This window comes from Epinephelus lanceolatus, chromosome 11 (assembly GCF_041903045.1).
Source record: "Epinephelus lanceolatus isolate andai-2023 chromosome 11, ASM4190304v1, whole genome shotgun sequence".
Taxonomy (NCBI): Eukaryota; Metazoa; Chordata; class Actinopteri; order Perciformes; family Serranidae; genus Epinephelus; species Epinephelus lanceolatus.
This window is the reverse complement of record NC_135744.1, coordinates 27,739,751-27,760,984: the sequence shown is the minus strand read 5'-3', so window position 1 is coordinate 27,760,984 and position 21,234 is coordinate 27,739,751. Positions and strand designations below refer to the sequence as shown.

Sequence of the window (21,234 nt, the reverse complement as noted above, 5' to 3'; positions counted from 1 at the left end):
AAGTATAATTGCTGTATCGCAATGTAGTATGAAATCTGTGGACTGCACAATGGCGCTTACATTTACAGATATCTGTCATTCTCAGTTACGTTCATTTGAAGGAGAATGAGGAAATTGAAATATAAGTTTGGCACATCTTCTGTTTGTGCAGTTTTATTCACACAATGTTTGTCTCATAAAAGTAGAATTTTTTTTCAATAAGACCAAGTGAAAGTTGTTTACTGAGGCAGCTACATGCTAGCAGGAACAAGAGTAGCATTCTCTGGACATTGGATACTACAATGTCAATAGCAGGACCTCAAAAATCAACGTGTCCATGTACAACGGTTCGTATGATATCCAAGAATTAGCACCCCACCAATGGCGTCTTCACAGTATGTACTTAATGTAAATGTATGAAGGTTAGCTTTAGTGAAAGAAACATGGTGACGAAGTACCTTAAAACAACTCAAAGTTCACTTGGTGTCACACGGGACACAGGCACAAGTGTCCTGTGTTTGTTTGACCCACTCACCATGCCAACCTTCCTTGCCATGCGGACTTTTGGTCTTTATACTACTAAGTTCTTTATTCCCATCCGCCAAAGCGCTGGTCACGTGGTCACAGCCTTTCCAATTGCTTGTGTTAAATACGAATTATTGGCTCATGATTATGCTGTTTATATACAAATTCTGGTGCATTACTTTTCGTAGGTATAGATACAAACAGTGCATGAGAACAGCCTGCATTAATTGGTGCTTTAATTTCTGATCCTGGCAACATAGTTTGAATTTCATCCCTTCAACTGCATATTTAAAAGAACCTGAAGAAGAGTTCAGTCTGTTTCTGCAGCTCAGATCACAGACTCTAAAACATTCAATGGGGAAATTATATATTTTGGCTTCCCTGTAGTTAATTTCATTGTTATACATTTTAAAAAGCATTTTTATTGATTAGGGTCCTATCACATGGCAGTACACTATATTATTGGCCACAGATTTACAGTAAAAAGATAACTAACTTATTATTCATCAGTCACCTCTGTCCTGGAGAATCCCAGGGCTGAGTGACAGTGATCCAGGAAGACATTGCAGGAATGTATAGCCAGCCCAGTCTCGTAGAAATAGGTGAGATGTACATGCACAAAGTTCTCATGCACAAAGTCTTAATGGATTACTTGGTGGTGGGCATGAAATGTCTTAAAATTATGTACTGGCAACACAAGAACAAAAATATATTTTTTATTTCTGTTTATGTTCATGTCAGAACAAACCAATGAAAAAGATTGTGCAGTATGTGTGTAATTTTTTGACATCTTAATCACTGTTATCAAGCCGCAGTAATTTTTTTTTTTTTTTAAAGCCGGTTTTCAAAAAGGGACCCCTGCAGGACTCTTATGGATGGGTCAAACAAACATAGACTTTTAACCACGACACTGCTGTTTGTGTCCCATGTGAAACCAAAGGTCAGTTATTTTAACCGAACCCACAATCTTTCCCTAAACCTAACCAAACTGCGACTGTCACACGACAAAACTGCAGCCGCTCATAATAAACTTTGCATTGTCATTGTTTTCTTGTTGCCAACACGTAATTTTAACCCATTTTGTGCCCACCACCACATAAGAAATTGTTGAGGTTGTGCTCATGTATTTCTTCGAGACTGTGTTGGTGTAGTCTGCTCATATTTACATGAAAACATGTAAATTTCACATCACATATCTATACTCAATCTTACACTTACAGCTTAAAAACAAGATAATGATTTGAGGTCAGTAAAAGAAGATATATGTCACAGTGCAACATGTAAATCAAGACAAGAATAAGTGTAAAAATCAAAAGCTACGTGTGGAGGAACCACGCGGTCTCTTAGTGAGGGGTTTATAATGTGTCTTGTAGTCCCAGCTGAGCATCTCAGGCTGAGCAGGTTAAAACACGATCTTTGTAACAAGACCTTTGTTCATCCTGCCAGTCTCATTTGATATTGCTCCCAGCTCTCTGTGGATTTGCTCAGCAGTGCGGCACTGAGATGTATTGTTCTCTACACAAGGCAAATCCAGTAGCCCATGTCAGGCTGTAGTTTTACAAAATAACAAACCAGGTCGATGAATAAACTATGAATTTGATATTCTCTCTCTCCGAGATGTAAATATCAGTTTGTGAGAACTGTGTTCAGCCACTAGATGCGTACATTCAGAGGTCAAAGACAGCTCAGAGGTTTTGGGTCAGGTACAGCGGAGCCAGTGGTGTAGGAGTGGAGTCATTAGCCATGTTCAGGGTAAAGTTGGACCTGCTGTGGGCGGATGGCTCAGGTGCAGGATATGCAACATGGAAAGCGACACCTATGGCCAAAATGACCACTAAAACCGTGAAGGTGAGTCCCCGCCGCAAGATCAGCTGAGTGACTGAAAGCGGCACTTGAATTTTGGCGTTTGATGTCTTTCTGCTCTGCTCAGCATCCCCCTCAGCTCCTCCTGTATTTGTGTTGTTGGCCACAGCCTCGAGGCCTGCTGTCAGGTCCTGATCCTGAGTGATGACTGGACTGTAGCCTTCGGCGTTAGGGGCTTCTTCACTGTCCAACTGAGCCTTCAGGGTGCAAAGATTCTGCTGTTAATCAACATGTGAGTAGCTTGAGTATTAAGTTAGCTTGAGTAGACATGAAAACAATGTGCTTAACTGCACAAGACATATTGTACACATGCACTTACTGTATTCAGGCCATCAGAGATGTCAGACACCATTGCTTCATTCAGCACTGTCTGCGCAGGACACATTGGTATCGACATCAATTTTCTTCCAGCCCGCACTTGAGCCTGAAAATAAATCACAGTGAATTTTCACTGACAAGTTTACCCACAATTCAAAAGCAAATTTAATACACATAACCTCCACTTTTCTTTGCAAAAGAATTCTATCAAATGTATTAATTTGAGGCATGTTAGAGTATGTACGCAATATTCTAATAGCTAATTTTTTTGTGAATGAGTTTAGAGAGATACACAGAGCTACACAGGAGAAATAATGATTTAAAATGCTGCCAAAATTAAATTGGTTTGAGGGACATGCTGCAGGAATGCCAGCATTTTCTGACGAGACTGCTTCTTGATTCATACAACAACAAAAAAATTCCCAGCATGAAGTTTCATTTGATAATCCCAATTGCGTTCCTACCCTCAGTCCTTTTTGGAAAGGTTTAAAAAATCATGGTTCATGGTTTAAAGAGAGATAAGAGCATCCTACCTTGTGTGTGACTTTCTTCCAGTTTAGTCTGAAGATTATAAAGATGTAGAAACCAGTCTCCAAGACAATACATATAAAGAGGCCCACCCAGAAGCCTACCCAGAGGGAGACAAAAACACACACATTAAAGACGGATCTACAATGTATTCGCTTGAGACACACTCATAAGAAAATTTGTTAACAGAAAAAATAAATGATATACTTAATATTTATGACAGAGAGACTTATTTAAGACACAGCCATGCTGGAGGCTCTTGGGCAGATTAAAAATATGACCTGATGATGGTGCTAGATGGAAAGTCATGGGATCAAGTTATTATAATTCATCCTGAGGGGAACATGAGTGTGTGTACCACATTTCGTGGCATGAACAGTGACATCCCTGGAGATATGACATGCGTGCATGGCGGTAAAGAGCAGAAGACTTGCTAGAGGCATTATCTACTCAGGTACACTGAACTCCAAGCATGTTGCATATCTGCATATGAAATCAGAAGCAGCCCTATATATCATTATTACGCTCTGAGCTACTCTGAAGAAAATGAATTTCAGAAATCCACCCTGGAAAAGAGTCAGGTCAAACTTATTTCCAAAGAGTTACACTATCAAGTTTCATGTCACAAAGTTCTTCATGGGTCACCAAAGTAAAGGTAGATACAAGCAAGACGATACACACCTCACAAGGTCAAAGTTTTGATGCACACTGGGGGAATGTGTGTGTGTTTGCGTGTGTGTGTGTGTGTGTGTGTGTGTGTGTGTGTGTGTGTGTCTGTGTGTGTTTCATTTATCAATGCATGCACACTTTGAGTGGACAGCAAAGCGCTCCACTCTGGCAGGGGGTAAATGGCAGGCTGTAGGGAGAGAAATTAAGGAATGTCTGCTGCAGCAGGACCCAGTGGGTTCATGGGTTTAACTAATGAACCTGGATTTAAATATAGACACACTACTTCAAGTCCATCTTCTGCTGGCATACTTAAAGGGATACCTCAGATTTAGATCAGAATTTGTATATTTTTTTTTGTAGTGGGGTTGCATGATGAGGTACCTATCGATTGTCAGTGTATTACCTACTTTACAGTAGATGACAGTCAGCGTGCCCCCAGTTTGGAGAGGCAGGCAGGCGTACCACTAGCCTGGGGAAACCATCCTGATCTTGCAAGCTCATATTCGATTTTGCTCCACAGATCAGTCTGGCCATGCAATCATTAAGGCGAATTCACAATTGTTTATTACTTTGGGGCGGGCACATCATCAGAATAGGAGGGACAAGGAGTGGAGTGAATGCATTTCGTAAACAACCAACATGGCTACTGATTTTGAAACTGCGATGGTACAGTAAATGTGTTGAATGAACTGGAATGTAGAATGTACTTTGTTTTTTTTTTTTAAAGATATTTTTTGGGGCATTTTTGTGCCTTTAATTGATAGGACAGGTGAGCGTGAAGGGGGGAGAGAGAGAGGGAATGACATGCAGCAAAAGGCCACAAGCTGGAACCTGGAACCCAGGCCGCTGCAGTGACAGCCTTGTACATGGGGCGCCTGCTCTACCACTAAGCCACCGACACCCCTAGGATGTACATTTTCTTTAAAAGCAGAACAAACGGTTGCACTGAAAGCTTTTATTGAAAAAAAGGATGTGTTTGCCGTCCTTCCTACGGGGTTTGGTAAAAGTTTAATTGACCAACTGGCTCAGTTGATCGGGAAAAAGATGGGGCTCAGTGAAAACCCAGTGGCTATTGTTGTTTCTCTGCTAGTTGCTCTCATGGAGGAGCAGGTCAGGGAAGCGACCAAGCTGGGAATCACAGCCATGCAACTCGGAGTCCACAGTGAGGAGGAAATTGCCAAAAGACGGCAACACTCTTTCCCAGACATCATCACAGCTCATCTCCGCTGCACTTGCTTGCTGGTCTGTTTACAGTGGCGTTGTGCTAGCCTACGTCACACGTTTCGTTTACTCTGATTGTTTTTCCATCTTTCCAATTGCGTGAAGGGGCACTTTGAGTGACAGCCGTTGATACCGCCCCTTGGGAATAGAGGAAATGTACACTCTGTGTCCAGACCCATTCGCGTTTTGCGAATTGGGTCTGGCAACGCCAGGCTAGGGTACCACTACAGGAGCTAAACAATGTACTGCTGTGGAAGGGGGCGGCAACAAAATGAATATTTTAGCCACCTAAAAAAAATCATACAGTATCGGTTAGTTTGAATTGTTGTGTGACTTTGGTGAATCCAAACTAACCGTTTAAGGATACTTTCACACCTGCCCTGTTTGGTTTGGTTCAGTCAAACTCAGGTTCATTTGCCCCCTAAATGTGGTTGGTTTGGGCAGATGTGAACACAGCAATCGTGCTCCGGTGCGCACCAAAACAACCAGAACAAGACTTTCTTGAAGAGGTGGTCTCGGTTTGGTTGCAAACGAACTCTGGTGCAGTTTTTTTATGGTGAGGACATGTTCCCACCTCAATCTGAACCAACTGTAGTCACATCACACATTGTTTGGGTTAAACAAACATGAGCATGTTACAGAACACAAAACGTTGACTTCTAGCTGGAGCCGCGCCTCGTTTTCAAACTGTATGGTTTGACTAAAATGAACAATGACAGCAATATAGTTCATGATGACCAAAATCAACCTGCGTAGCTGTCCCTCCATTGTGACATTAGAAAGCATCTTATTTATCTTGCAAGTGTACTCTTCTTCAGCATTTGCTTTACTTCCTGGATTTTTCCCACATGGAAATTCTGACCAGTCAAGAGCAGCTTTCTCACACAAAGCATTTTATCTGGCCTGCTTGTAAATGCTGCCGTGAGAACACAAACCAACTCTAGGCAATTATGCAACTTTGTAACAAAAGTAGTTCCTAATTTGGGCCAAAGCAAGCAAACTCTAGGTGTGAAAGCACCCTAAAACACTAAAGTCACACAATTACACTAACTAACCAACTGATCGAGGCAGCAGTAGACCAGCAGCCCCCGAGTTAAGCGAGCAAAAATTATGCCCCCTTTCCACTGGACAAAAAAAACAACTAACACCCACTAACATCTGGCTCTTTGTATTTAATGGGAAAGGTTACAATCCGCTGTCACTCTTGGGTCAAATAAGAGTAGTCATGGGTATTTATCAGCTCCAGCTGCAATTGCCTCCGATCAGTAGTGATTAAAATGTCACACCCAGGTGGACGTATTTATTTTAGCCCATTTGGCAGTGCGATGCAGTGACAGGCCGCAACAAAACAGCATCCATCTCCACCCAGGCACGCTCGAACATCCTTCCAAATTAGTCGAGTTTGAGAGAGAGACTGTAAACCTAACCTGTTTTCTGGCCCATCCATGACGTAGAATGTGACACACCAGAAAAAAAGAAAACACACACATACAGAAAGGCGTACTGGCCTACTGCAGAGACGTGTATGTTGCTCTGGTCTACTGGCAATGGGAAAGAGTTTATCGCCTATTTTTAGGAGGTTGTCCCGTGTTTAAAAATCCCACATACACGTGCTAATTTTAGTGGACAAAGGGTGTTACTGTTTTTGTCAAAAGAGTTTGGCTTTGAAGAGAGCAAAGATAAGTTTCACTTTCAGTTCAGATCCCTGTCACACAGGGCTGCTTGACAGCAAATCTAGTGTACACTTAAACTGATACAGATTTTTTAGGTGGCTAAAATACATTTTGCTGCTGCCCCTGTCCACAGCGGTACATTGCTTAACCTCCGTGGCGGTACTCCAGCCTGACTGATGGGGGCACGCTTACTGTCATCTTCTGTAGGTAATACACTTTGAAAAATCTTAACTATCCCTTTAAGATGTGCCGCTTCTTAGACAATACAAGAAATATTTACAATTCAAATCAAAGCCTTGGCCTATGATGTCATATAAGGGTAATTGAGGCAACTGCCTACACTTGTGGACTAAAAGGTTTTTTTCATAATGATTCATTAAAATCCCTTCTATTTAAAACTTTTGGGTTTGTGAGCAATGTCAGACCTAAAATTGGGATTCTCAGTCATAAAAAGGTTGTTCTGTTGCATGAATAACTGGCACAGTGTATTTATTTCATTTTCATTCATCGCCTGTTTCCAGAAACATACAGAAATAGAATGGGATGAAAACATTACCTAATACTCTGAGCTTGGCCAAAAACATCAGCGCTATTCCCACTGGCAGACCGATGAAGTAGTAACACACCAGGTTGGACAAGGCGGCAATTTTCTGCATCCCACTTCCCACAAGAATCCCTGAGGAGACACACTGAAAACACACACATATTGAAACAAAGAAAGAAAAGGAGATATTGTTTCAACAAAACAAGCAGGCCGCTCTGTGTACTCTTCAATACAAGGGCTCAATGCAAAACAAGACAAGATAATACCGTACCAGGAGTGCGTCAAAGAATTGTAGAAATGTGTACATTGTGAGGTTCTCTGAGGTGATCTGCACAATGTTTCTGCAGACAGTAGAAGAAGAAGAAGGTCATCAAAAACAGAGTTGCCTTTACACGGTGCAGGAATGAACGTGTGCTGGTCTGAAACTCACTCATCAGTAGTAAATATGTAGCCAATGACGGACTTAGAGCCAGCGATGATGATACCCTGGAGCACAGCAAGCATTCCTATAGTGAAGAGATTACATAAGGTATAGTACCTGTTGTGTTCCACGATTGTGACGCATTATTTATCCAGATTCATGTGAAATCAAACACATTCGAAATTAAAGTTGCTTGTTTCTCAACAGATACATTGATTACACCTACTTCAGAGGCGTCCAGTTACACTCTCTTACTAGAAATGAATACTCCTGCCAACCAGTCTCAATCAAGAATTCTCAGAGGGCACTGTTCAGATCATATGAATAATGTATGTTTGTGTAGGTGTCTTCATACCTGACAGAACCAGGACCACTTTGCAGGTGACAAGGGCCCTGGAGGTGTTCCCGGCTCCCAGAGCATTCCCAACACGCACACAGGCAGCTGCATGGATACCTAGAGGGAACTGCACAGACCCCATGTTACTTTTTGCTGTCAGTTACACCAATTGCACAGCTTCTGGAACAACACTCATTCACTTTCTTTCTAAGTTAGATGAAAAGATCAATATCACTGTCACGTCTGAGTGTGAAATATGGCGCTAGAGCCAGGAGGCAGTTAGCTTAGAAACAGGAGGAAACAGTTAGCATGCATCTCATTAATTAGTTATCTTTTTGTTAAATCACAAACAGAAATGCAAAAACATCAGTTTGCACTTCCGACCTCCCATACATGCCGTTCTCTCAGTTAAGCCAGTAAATTTCCACTCACCCCGCCTCTCCACCACACCTACCTGCCAGCCTATCACCTGTCCACACATCTCCCACTCCTGCCACTCCACCACACCCATCTCATCAAGCCAACTCTGTTCACCTGTGCCTCATTACTTCCTGCCACTATAAATACTCAAGCGTCACAGACTCTCGTTGCCAGATTGTTCTTTGCCATATCTGTGCAAGACTTTCCAGCGTGTGTTCCTGGACTGCTTTTTTTTTTGTTGCCGACCTTGCCTGCCTCTGACTCTCCTGCTTATGTCCTCAACCAAGGGCTCTGTTTCCACGTTCCTGGTTTCTGTTCGCTTGTTTCAAGTGGCTGTGTGGAGAGACCGCAGTCAGCTCTCCCTTGTGAGTTTACCTGTTCTGCTGCTGGTGACTTCCTGTGCTGTGGCTGCACATCCTGCCACAGAATCTACTCACCATCACCACTGGTTCCTCGACTACACACCAGTTCCGACCTACCTACAGCTGGCTACTCACAGGTGTATTGGTTTCCCTTGTGTGTTCACCTGGTATCGGACCCTCTGCTCATCTGACGTCGCCTTCTGTCTGCTACCTCGTAGTACTACTGCACACCTTTGAACTGTTTGCTGTTTGTGTGCACGCAGAGGATGCCAGTAACTCCCCAGCTCTCTGGTCTGGCATGCTGTGCTTAAAGTATTGGACTGAACCTGTGTTCCAGTGGGCCTGAACCAAGAAACTGACTTTCACTGTTGTTTACATGCCTGTTTTGTCTGTGATTGACAAGCAGTATATTTAAGTTAATTATGAACTGCCCTGCCTGTCTTCGTTGCTGCTGCTGGGTTCAGATCACATCAGTTACATTAGAAGTGTTGCGTGCTGTAATTTTTTTCTTGAAGAACAACCATTTATCTATCCGCTCAGCATTTATGTGCAGTGTCTATAACTGCACCCGGTCACAGTTCGCCAAGAAACAATTGCTTTTAGCCTCAATGCTAAGCTAAGCTAATCGCCTCCTGGATTTAGAAAGTGGTATCAATCTTATCTCAAGTGAATGAGCACATTCTCCAAAATGCTGAATTACTGTTCAATAATATGCACACAAATATTCCAGTGAACAATTAGATGATGCATACCATATATGTAATGGCTCCTACTTCCAACAACACATGCTGGGCAGCAAGATCCGTCTCTCCAAGTACACCTGATATGATAAAGGTCACATTTAGACATTTGAAAAGACTTTCCCATCATGCCAAAAAGTTACACCAAGAAACTAGAGTTAGTAAACTGCACACACATTAATCTGACAAAGGTCAAATAAATGAGGGAAAAGATGTGATGAGGGCAGATTGTTTACATGGCACACATATGGTACTTTAACTGTAGATTATTCTCATTTTCAATTAACTATTAAATACTGGTGGACAAGTGTCCCTTTTATTTGGACAAATAAGGTGATATGATGGCACAGTTATTGCAAATACGGGAGACCCTGTGTTGCAGTCTTATCACTTCGAGCTAATAAGAAAACACTTTTTGTGCCTTGTGTACCTTGTTTTAGGTGGTTTGGTTATTCCAAAATTGGAGATTTATTTGTTAGGAAAAAGGATTTTTTTTTTAATATTTCAGTTATCAGTGAAATACATTTCTAAATATTCTTAAACATCAATTTTAAAGTCGCCGTTTAAGATTTTTTTCATGTTATCGGAGAGTCTTGCTCTGATGGTATATAAGTATTTGTTCCTGGAAACATTTGACAAACAGAATTTTGTCCCTACATCTTTTGACACTTACACCTTTTCAGAGGATCTTTAAAGAAATTAGGAACAGAAGCAACACTGACCAGCAAGGAAACCTCCAATCTCCCAGATCCACCATTCAAAGCAGACCATGAACACACTGGGAACAGCCAGCTTCATATAGGAGCCCCACTCCTGCAGACAGTCAGTGGACCAGCCTGCACAAAGTTCCACATAGACAGGTTATTCTTAGTGTGGCCTGTAGAGGACGACAGTTTTCTGAAAACTGATTTAAAAACTGCTTACATGCATCATTTGTAGCAGAGATGCTGATTCTTAATTTAATTTCGTATTTGATATTTACATTTGTGTATGTGACTCACCTCCCCATGTCTCCTTATGGAGCCCTTTCCATCTGATGTAGCCAAACAACAGCAGGCAGATCGCTACCTGAGAGAGGCCGTTAGCAATAGCCGATCCACTGCAAACACACGACAGAGCATTGTTTTACATCGGAGGGAAGTGTACTGATGGTCCACATTAACGCCAACCCTCTCTCTGTTGGCAAAGATGGGGAAGGACTGCACACTGAGGGGTCAAAGGAGGTCAGCAACGAGACAGTTAAAGATCTGCTGAATACACTTGATGTCAAAAGGATCTGAGAATTAGCCTTGAGGGACAGGCCTGACCTGACCACAGGGACCTGATTGGTTAACTGGACTGCCTGTTGAATCAAATGTTTGTCCAGCTGGACCAGGATCAACTCCTGTCAAAGCTCTCATCTTGTCCTGTACTGCCTCCCTCTCTAAATAAAGTGCAAAAATAATAAACATCAGTGTACCACTGGCTCTGTTTAAACAAAAAACAAATTATTCCTTTTAGATAGATTAAAATGAATAATGAGCTCTTTGACCTACTGTCCTCTTTTTTCCAAACTCCTGGCTACACATCAGCCTCCAACCCACTCCTATTCGGACAACGGTTAAGTGATCAGGAAAGAGCTTCTCTGCTTTAAATGCTACAGAGGCTTAACTACATTTTATTGATCATGAAAATTGAGGCCTGATAACATATGTAGTAACACAAAGTCTGTCACTTACACAACTCCCAGCTCAAGGCTGAAGATTAAGACATAGTTGGCCCCCAGGTTAAAAAGGTTTGCTGCTGCTGCTGTGTACATCTGCGGCAGAATGATCCCCTGACAGACAAAAACAGACATGCATTGCACAATCAGCTTCATGAATATTATGTACGCAGGTTTGAGACAAATGACAAATTCAGGAAAAAGACAACTCAAGTAACAAGACTAATAGCCGTTTTCCATACACATTTGTTGGCTTTACTCAGTTTGAGTTGGCGCTAGGCGTGGGGCGATTCATCGATATAATAGACGTCATCGATATGAAAATATCTCAGTTTGCAAGACGTGCATTGGCGTGTCACGATAAAGTAGGCTGCACCCAGTGAAAACATGAATTTCTCCACAAAATGACCTGCAGCTGAAAACCTCACCTACAAAACAAAAATTACTTCTCATAGGAGTGCAACTGCGGCGCACACAAGTGAAAACGCCCCAGGGCACTTTTTGAGGACCAAACCAGTCTCAAACCTAAGTCGTCGTAATCCGGTCCTAGGGCAGTGACCTGCGGCATCAGACACTGATGAAAAAAGCCGCTCTTTAATGTTGGCATGATATGCAGCCAGTCGCTCAGAAGCGTTTGGGGGGGGAACACGGTAGGACAAGAACGAATGTTACGGTGGCAAAAGTCCAAATAGGTTGGGCAGGAGGGGCGGTGGATGGGTCCAACAAACACAGACTTTGACCCCGGAGAGTGGTGTTGAAAGAGACTGTATGTAAACGGTAAATTTCCTGTGAAGACTAAACTGTATTTTGAAAGAAGACAATGCACGTAAAAGGCATAAGTTGACACCGCGTCCCAGAACGTCAACAACCAATGCATCCAGGGTACCTTTCATGTGGAAGGTCCATGGCCAAACGTCAATATGTGACGAGGTCAGAGTGAGAATGTGTTGTCAAGACGGCAGCAGAAAGCACCTGCACCCTGCTTGTTAGTGATTATCTTACCATTTTAAGTTTTAAGTCAAGTATTTAAGAAAGAATACTGATTCTCCAGTTCAGGGAAAGGATTGCTACTATGTACAGTGATTGAATTAATGTACATATATATTACAGCAATGCTTTTGAATTTGAGGTCCATTGCTTTCTGATCAGGTATCTGACACAATGGGCCTTAACGGTTTCTTTGTTTGTGTTGTGTATAACGATGACAAAGCCAGTCTGATGTCAAACATGCGCCGGTCCATTTTCGGCGTGACTCGGCATGATTTTGTGTATTAAAACTGGTAATGAAAACGCAAATCAACTCGATATGACCGAAAGTTACAACCATGCTAGCAGCTTGGTGCGGCTGTAGACAGAGCGGCACGCTTTGAGTTAAACGCTACATGAGCGCGCTAACATGCTCACAGCGTCAATGTTCACATACTGATGTTTAGCAGGTATAACGTTTACCATGTTTACTGTTATAGTTTAGTGTGTTGGCCTATTAACATTTGCTAATCAGCACCAAGCACAAAGTACAGCTAAGGCCGATGGGAATGTCATTAAATTTGCAGGTATTTGGTCATAAACACAAGTACTGACAAATTGAAATTTTGACCTGATAGTGGCAGTACAAGAAAAATTAAGTGGATGCTACAGTTATTACAAGTCATCCTGAGGGGAGCAGGAACGTCTGAACCAAATTTCATGGCAATCCATCCAGCAGTTGTTGAGACATTTCACACAAAACCACAAATGTGAACCTTAATGTGGCACTAGAGGATAAGTCAAATGATCATCAGGGTGCAACGTCTGGTAACAATGCTTGTACAAAATTTGTGCCAATACTTTTAACTGACTATGACTAAAAATAGTCATTTTGATGCATTTATTTACAATTATGTACTGATATTCTTCAGCATGACACTGTCTTTGATGGAAAAACAATTTGTCAAAATGATCAAGACATGAGGTGATTCTTTGTCTTCCGTTACCACTGGAGTGCTACCATTTTCTTGATTTTTTGGGGGGGCAAACACATTGCAGTCCATTTTTTTAAGGCAGGCCACTGAATGAAATTCTTTGCAGGAGAAGCATACCTGTGTGCTCTTAAAAACTTACTTGGTTTTGTAGGTAGGCAACTTGTAGCTGGTGCAGGAACATGGCCTGGGGGGAGAAAATGATTTATTTATTTAATTTAGCTGTTAACACTACTGTATTTGTTGACCCAATGCTGCAGATAAAAACATTTAAATTGCGGAATATTCCAGTTACTGCAACAGACATAAACACTCTAACTGGATTATCTGAGTCAGATTAAGGAGGTAAGTGAGGTAAAGCACAACAAAATTGAACAGAGATTAATTGCTTTTCCTGCTTTTGAATTGCTGTGTCATGTATACACTTTAGTTTGAATGTAAATATGGAAAATGTTGGAATTGTCTTTTTTATATGTGTCCATTTGTTTAGAAACACCTACTGTTTTTATGTCCAATACTGCAAAGATGCAACTACTCCTGTTTTTCCTTAATAACTTTATTTTATAAACTGGGGAGATCATGAAGTTTCCTGCTATTATTTTGTGGTTCTTAGGACATTTCCTGTTGGCTACCTCACATCTTTCAAGCAGCATCAGAAAGGCACTTAAAGTCGTGTTATCTTTGAATTTGGGTCACTGTAAACATTCAAGCAAAACTCAATCACATTACTCACATTGATCAGTTCAAGGTGTGCAAATAAACACACTGCACGGCTTGAGATGAGGCCAGAGACTACTATCTTTGAGTATTTACCTGACCAACACTGGAACACAAAGGTAATCTTTTCCTAAGCTAAAAGACTCAATCAGCTGGCTCTCAGACAAAGACGTCACCACAAATTTGTTTCCTTGCCTTGTTCTCTGATATGCTTCCTACTTTGGGGAACTGGTTGCACCTTAACTTGATTTGAATTGCTTGGTTTTTGTGCTAATATTGTAGCTCAGCTTACTGCAGTGTGCAATGTGGGATGTTACAACATGTAATGAATTAGGCAGTAAAACATTTTTTCAGACTGTGTTTCAGTTCAGTGCACTCACTGGGACAGCTGGTATAAATGCCATCATGTAGAGCTGGGCAATTCTGACAGAGAGGCAAACAGAGTAATATTAAATTAGTGGAGCAAACACACACAGACAGAAATGGACTTTCCAATTAGACATGTCCCTATTTTTGCAATGCAGTATCAAAACTATTATGTCACATTACATTTCTGCTTTATTGCTTTAGTTCCTCATAATTAACTGATAATCTGGATTCTAACTATAATATACTACACATGGGTGCAAGAGAATATCCAGGTGTCTAAAGCTGCACATACAAATACCTACATATATACAAAGCTGAACTTAAAGGAATACTTCACCCACAAATTAAGTGTTTTAAACAGTAAAGTCTTTGTGAAAATGCATGTGTGTGAGAGGAACTAAGCACACAACTGGATAAATGAGACTTGATTATAGTGCATGAGTATGCAAAATACCTCCATACATGCTAACGTGGAATAAAGTCAGTCACACTGCTGATAAGAATAACAACCTTGGCACTAAAGATAAAGATATGGCTCTTGTATTTTTCCTTGAACTACCTAACTAACAGTGTGCCTACATCTGTATTTTGCACACAGTGACACATACAGTACAGTATATAAGGTATTAATGAAAGTGTGACTTTACCTCGCCACCTCATCGTCTTGGTGCAAGAGGAGCAGCAAGTTGTAAGAGTTGATGAGAAGGCCCCAGCAGGGCAGGCAGAACAGCACCAGGATCAAAGTGCTCCTTTGCAGAATGACTCCCACTCGTTTCAAGTTCTTACTGCCGAACGTCTGCAAATGAGACAGAGCTGAATCTGATTACATAGGCTCAAAATTTAGACTTTTTTGGAGATAACACTATAACAGTAAAGGAATTATAATAATGCCGATTGCTCACCTGAGAAATGAGTGTGTCACAAGCCAATGAGAGGCCATAGCCTGTTGATGTTGTTGTCACATTAATGGTCTGAGAGGTGGAAAATAAAAAACAAGAAAATCAGAGAGCAAAAACTGAAAGTTAGACTTGCTACTGTTCAAGTGTTTTTTATGCATTGTCCTTTTTGTTTATGTACATAATAATGAGTAATATGTACATCAATGTCATCTCCATAGTCCCTGGAAACTATCTGGTAGAAAAGCCAGGTGCAGCAAGGTTGGAAACGCCTGTGACTGAGCAACAGGTCTTTATAGAGCAGAGAAAGTCAATTTAAAAATGTGTGTAGACAAAATGCTTCTAAAGGAGAAAGCAGCAAAGCCGGCAGTGTGTCAAGCAAAGTAGGCTTATTGGACAGCCCATTCACCAGAAGAAAACATGGGCATCTGCAAACCACAAATACATTACATTTGCACTTTTCATACGTATTGTATCAATATCGCTAAAGTGACTAAGCAGACACACAGCACACAAGATGGCTGGATTGCTTCTCCTTTTAATTTAGTCTTCATTTGAAAAGTTACAAACAACGTGGTTCGCCCATGGCTTCATCGTTTGTTGAATTGTACTCGGCTGCAGCTGCACTGAATCCAATCAGCAGCAGGGTGATCGTGCACTGAGCAGACTCCATATATGGTTCTGTACACATGCCCACCACCTGAGAACACCCCTCTCTAAAGTGACATAGTATATGAGCTGTACTTTATCATCTGTAGGTGGAGAGGATGGCAAGATGCCTGGCAAGCTGCAGACCACTGTACGAGATCAACAATCGGTAAAACCAGTTGTTCTTTAGTGAGTCATTGCTGTGTTTCCAGCAGCTTTTTAATAACCAAACACGGTGGATTAGCAGCGATCTGTTGCTGTTTTTCCAGCTGCTTTTTAGGCACTGAAAGTGGTTGTTTTTTGCCAAGACACCCCTGCAATTCCTGCAAATAAACTTGCACAAAGAGCAGCTGTTTTATACAGCCATATCACTGCTTTACTTTACCTCCCAAACCAGGTCTTTTAAGCCAAACAGGATCTTTTTGTAATCATAACCAAGTGTTTTTTGGGCCGAAACCTATCCACACGTTAACCACAGCTTTATTTAAACATAAAGTTTCAACATATATGTGATATAACATGCTCCATAATATGCAAATGTAATGTATCCTTGGTTAGCAGGAACACATAATGCTAACATTTCTTTTGGCAACTGGTTAGTATTGGAAGAATTCGTCTATAGAGACTGTATCCAAGCAGGAGGAAGTTTTAGGTTTGTGAAACCCTAGTAGAATGACTCTAAGTGTAATTTTTATTTTTGTAATTTTAATTTTTTTTTTTTTTCCCTAAAATCTAACCAGCCTTTCAACTGGCTTATTGACGTCAGTATCACTTTTTTGTGTGTGATCTCACAAGTGGACATGGATGCTCTGCACCAGGACATTTAGGAAGAAGCCTTTTCCTGCAGTCTCTCAAAAATCAAGATAAAAATCAAGATAGAGAGCTTTACTCTTGTGCCAGAGAAAAATGAAGCCATGAGACTGATCCTGCCCACACAATGCATGTAGGGCACTTCAGCTCAGGACAATATAGTTAATACAAAATGTTTATTGTCTGTGTGGTCTCAAGGTACAGAGCAGTTTGTGTTTCACCCCTGAGATTCTATCTACTTAACAACAAAAATGTCTTTTTAGGATTTCATGGCTGACTCCAGAGAGCTGGCCATTTTTCACAAAGACCTACTGTTTGTCCACTGAATATAATTTTCGACTGTAATGTGAAAGAGTTGATACATCCAGTCCCACTGAGAATCAACAACCCAGCCCGCAACTCGTTGCGAGTGTCGGCCAATTTCAGCTTTTGTTTGCAGGTCTGTATAGTTCAGTGCCAACTGTTGTCACGATTCTGATGAACCATGGGTACTCCCAACAAACAATGCCCTCACAAGACAACTTTTTCCTATTTTTCCAGCGCCAAATGGCAGACAGCCAAAGTAGACGACTGTGTGGTGAAAAGAGTTCGACATTTAGCAAGCCAAAGAGAGCCAGATATTTTGGCAGACCAAGATGGCTGACCAAACTGAGGCTGATGTTGTCTACGTGCATCGGTTGTGTGTGACTAAATTAGTTAAGTCTTGTTGCTCTACACGTACCTGCTGTTATTCAACAGATCTCCAAGTTGCTGTTTTTTAGAGGATGTGTAAGATGGCAACTGTTTGCAAACAAGTTAGCCAAGAATTTGGTCATGCGTTGACACCATGCAAACCAATAGGTGGCTGCCATGACTTTGTAAAGTTCTGATACTGGGAGGAATACAAACAAATAAAGTTTGCGTCAGTGGAAGCCCACAAGGCATGAGGTGTTAATTAATTGGTTACCAGAATATCTTCTGACTCATTTACCTTAAAGGGGACACTATGCTCATTTTCAGGTTTATAGTTTTATTTTGGGTTTCTACTAGAACTTGTTTACATACTTTAATGTCCAAATACACTTTATTTTCCTTCTGAACACCTGTGTTCACCCTCTGTCTGAGATGCTCCATTTTAGCACCTATCTTTTTGAGCCCCCCCTCCCAAAACAGTTATTGCAGTCAGGGAATAACAGAAACAGAGTATAGTGTCAATCTCTACCCTGAAAAATCCAACACATTCTCATACATTCTCTCACTCATTAAATGCTGCTGCTGTGTCAGTGGACCTACACGTCAAAATATAATGCACTAGGTACCCTCCTGCATCAATTTTGGATGTTCAGGGACAGCGTGTCAGTTGATGCTTTTCACATGCATTGTGCCCTTTGTAAATACATTTTAGTTTTCACAGGAAATGTACAATTTTTGCTTATTATATGCATGCAGTCTTTTTGAAAATAAACTTACAACATTGGTAAAACATTTAATTTCTTAGGTTTATTTCATTAAGTTTAAGCAACAAAAGCATGTGGTTAGGTTTTGGGAAAAAACATCATGGTTTGGCTTGAAATAAGCACAGCTGTTATTAATGTCATGTAACGTCATGTGATGTGTGTCATAGTATGCTACATACTGTATATTATAGCACACTACATTAGCCCCTTTTCCACTGCAGAAACTTTTCTCATTTACCTGGCATTTCTACAAGCTTCACTTTGTTTGTGTTTTGATTAAGGATGGGTACCGAAACCGGGTACTAAATTAGCCCCGGAGCTAAATTATTAAAGACCGTAGTATTGATCAGCGCTAACAGTACCGGTTCTTTTATGCCGGCACTGAACTCCTCCACATCCACACACACATCTACACAACATGGTAACCAGTGAGTGGCCACGGTGGAAACAAAGTGAAGATTACTCAAAAATGACTCGAGTTGACGGCAGCTACACTTGTTACTGTAAGTGCCATTAAACCTTATCAACCTAACCTTATCAATACATGTGTTCAGAAAGCATGAACAGGTAAACATGTAGACAGCAATATTCAATATGCTCCGTCCACCGTCTCTCATCCACCCACACTAACGTTATGTTTTACACTGCACGCAAATTGTTACTAATAAGCTCAAATGACAGCTGTCTGTATGTAGACTAACTTAGTTTGACACTTATATTAAAATACTTTTAAAACTAGCTGCTGGCTGAGACAAACAGCCCCAACTCTCTCTACCAGAACTAATGTTACCATGTTACCAGCCAACAAGCTGGCGAAGCTAAATATAAGGCACACACCGAATCATCTACATCATCATGCTAATCTGAATACATTTTCCGGAACTTTGAGGTGCGGTGGAAACGCAAACCACACAGATTACCAGGAATTCTTTTACCCAGGTAAATAAATTCCTGGTAATAAAAGTTCCTGGAAATGTTGGTGGAAAAGGGGCGAATGTTACTGAAGTAACCCCATTGACTTTTGGTTCTATATAGGAAACAAACAGTGGGCTTCAGGGTGAAAGTCCAGAGTTTGTTTGACTGACTGACTGATATGACGAGATTGGAGTGAGAACAGCCTGGAAAAATCACCTTTACAACCAGCAGGAATATGATCAGAAGTATTAAAATCGGCAGCCAGGATTACATGTTTCCCTGACGTTAGCATGTAGCTACATGTAGCAGTGTAGGCAACTAGTGTAAACACTTGCAGTTGCTTTCCTAGAGGAGATGACCATATAAAGAAATCTATCACAAGCTGAAGTCAGCTTGTCTCTTAAGTAGAAAAATCATCGATAACAGAGTATTCAGAACGGTCTGAAGCCTGAGGTTTTTGCTCACAGGGATAAGAAAAAGTGTAGTAGGTCCCCTTTTAGAATAACCACACCTCAGTCCAGCTGAACACCTGTGGGAGATTTTGGTATGACGTGTTAGACCAAACCAGCCTGGCCCTCGGAAGTGCCTCCCACGCCTCAGATTTGTTTAGCGATTCGACTGTTTTTGTCAGTTGGACAAATAGTCGACAAATCAGAGCTTAGGATGACAGTGAAATCTTCCTGCACAGCAACAGCAAAATGGTGACAAGCGTTCCTGAGAGCAACACAACTGCACACCTTCTTGTAAGTTGACTCGGGGTAAACTAGATTTCTGCCTCCCATCTGTCTATATACTGCATGTAGCTTAAAACTGGGGAGGCAACGTTACACCACTATGCTGGTTGTCTATTGACAGGTTTTTAAAAAATATTTTAATTGCATTGCATGTGTGATTCAGTAAATAATGTGTGTTGATTTTACATTGTTTTTCGTCTCTTTGGTGTTCGGTAGTCTGCATAGATTTGTGTCTAAATTCTGTCTGTTTGTGCAGGTGATTGCACAACGGCTCTTTACCATTTCAGCACTGTTTTCTTTGTGTGTACCCCATATGACATGGCAGGTGCTGACCTAAATTTGCTTGCTTTTCTGTTCCCTTTTGAAATATGATACCAGAGTATAGCAGATTGGTGTTTAAAGGTACAATGGGCATCATCATACACAAAGATTTCTAATACTCCAAGGAGTAGGTAGAAGTAGTACAGCAGAAGGAGGAGCAGCAGAAGTTGTACAGTAAGTAGAACAAGTAGTGGTAGTAGATGAACTACTTTGCTTGCAGCAGGTGAAATCAATTAGTCCACAAAGGAGTAAAAATATTACCGCTGAGGCCAGTGCGTATCCAGCCAGTTCTGCATTGCCAATGTGACCACAGAATATGGTGATAACAAACGGCATGAGGAAGTTCAGAATCCGAGACAGCAGCTGTAGAAACAAACAGAAAGACTTTGACTCATTTCCAAACAGCCCATCATTGATCAGGTAAAACTAGTGCAGCAAACGATTGCTGTTAACTGAACGCAGAGCTAATCTGTACTCAGCACTAAGATACACAGTAGGCACCATTTTATTTCATTTGCATACTGTGCATATAAATTTCAGAGCTTGTAATTGATTGCACTTAGATTGTACTCTGTAAGAGTGCACATTAAACCGTTTCCATGCAACTAATACACACAGGAACCGAATGTTTAACAGTCATGGCACTTTGTGAATAACATACCAACCCCCCCCCCACCAACACTTCAACTTTCCCCTACTCACCAGTGGGCCTGTGAGCCGTAAGATGTGGTAGAGTTCTTCTCTGTAGGCCAGTGGTAGCCAACGTCCCACACACGCACACCGAAACAGTTTGGAGTTGATCACCGCCGCCGCTGCCTCGTCTCCCTCAGCCCCTGCCGTCTTGGCAACAGAAACCCCAGCAACAGGCCCTGCACCCGGCACAGGGTGTGCAGGTTCCGGGGAACCCAGCTTCTCCATTCAAACACAGAAAAAGAAGAGAGAGGGGAGAAAAGCTAAAGGGACAAGGGAGGGAGGGAGGGAGGGAGGGAGGGAGTGGGGAAAGAGAGAGCAAGGGTAAGAGGGGCAGTCACTCTATCAGGGTTTAGAAATACAACCCATGCACTTCTTCAGAGTTATTGATTGAATAATATGCGTTAAGAGGAGGAGGCAGATGAGAGAATGAATAAA

At 41.5% G+C, this 21,234-nt stretch overlaps 2 protein-coding genes across 2 annotated transcripts in view; one reads left to right on the top strand and one right to left on the bottom strand.

Moving 5' to 3' along the window:
• Positions 1 to 723: 723 nt before the first annotated feature.
• slc47a1 (solute carrier family 47 member 1) overlaps positions 724 to 21,234 on the bottom strand; it is a 20,817-nt gene continuing 306 nt past the window's right edge. Inside the window, exons 2-18 of the mRNA XM_033648979.2 lie at positions 20,809 to 21,171; positions 20,368 to 20,469; positions 15,249 to 15,317; positions 14,994 to 15,142; positions 14,358 to 14,400; positions 13,403 to 13,447; positions 11,319 to 11,416; positions 10,602 to 10,699; positions 10,323 to 10,436; positions 9,613 to 9,680; positions 8,097 to 8,205; positions 7,751 to 7,826; positions 7,592 to 7,661; positions 7,333 to 7,465; positions 3,219 to 3,313; positions 2,687 to 2,791; positions 724 to 2,564 (exon numbers count right to left, since the gene is read on the bottom strand). Of these exons, the coding sequence (XP_033504870.1) occupies positions 2,190 to 2,564; positions 2,687 to 2,791; positions 3,219 to 3,313; positions 7,333 to 7,465; positions 7,592 to 7,661; positions 7,751 to 7,826; positions 8,097 to 8,205; positions 9,613 to 9,680; positions 10,323 to 10,436; positions 10,602 to 10,699; positions 11,319 to 11,416; positions 13,403 to 13,447; positions 14,358 to 14,400; positions 14,994 to 15,142; positions 15,249 to 15,317; positions 20,368 to 20,469; positions 20,809 to 21,024 (1,965 nt within the window). The 5' untranslated portion in view covers positions 21,025 to 21,171 and the 3' untranslated portion in view covers positions 724 to 2,189. The remainder of the gene's footprint in view (positions 2,565 to 2,686; positions 2,792 to 3,218; positions 3,314 to 7,332; positions 7,466 to 7,591; positions 7,662 to 7,750; positions 7,827 to 8,096; positions 8,206 to 9,612; positions 9,681 to 10,322; positions 10,437 to 10,601; positions 10,700 to 11,318; positions 11,417 to 13,402; positions 13,448 to 14,357; positions 14,401 to 14,993; positions 15,143 to 15,248; positions 15,318 to 20,367; positions 20,470 to 20,808; positions 21,172 to 21,234) is intronic.
• tmigd1 (transmembrane and immunoglobulin domain containing 1) overlaps positions 19,644 to 21,234 on the top strand; it is a 14,675-nt gene continuing 13,084 nt past the window's right edge. The window contains exon 1 of the mRNA XM_078172464.1: positions 19,644 to 19,794. The gene's annotated coding sequence lies outside the window, so the exon portion shown is untranslated. The remainder of the gene's footprint in view (positions 19,795 to 21,234) is intronic.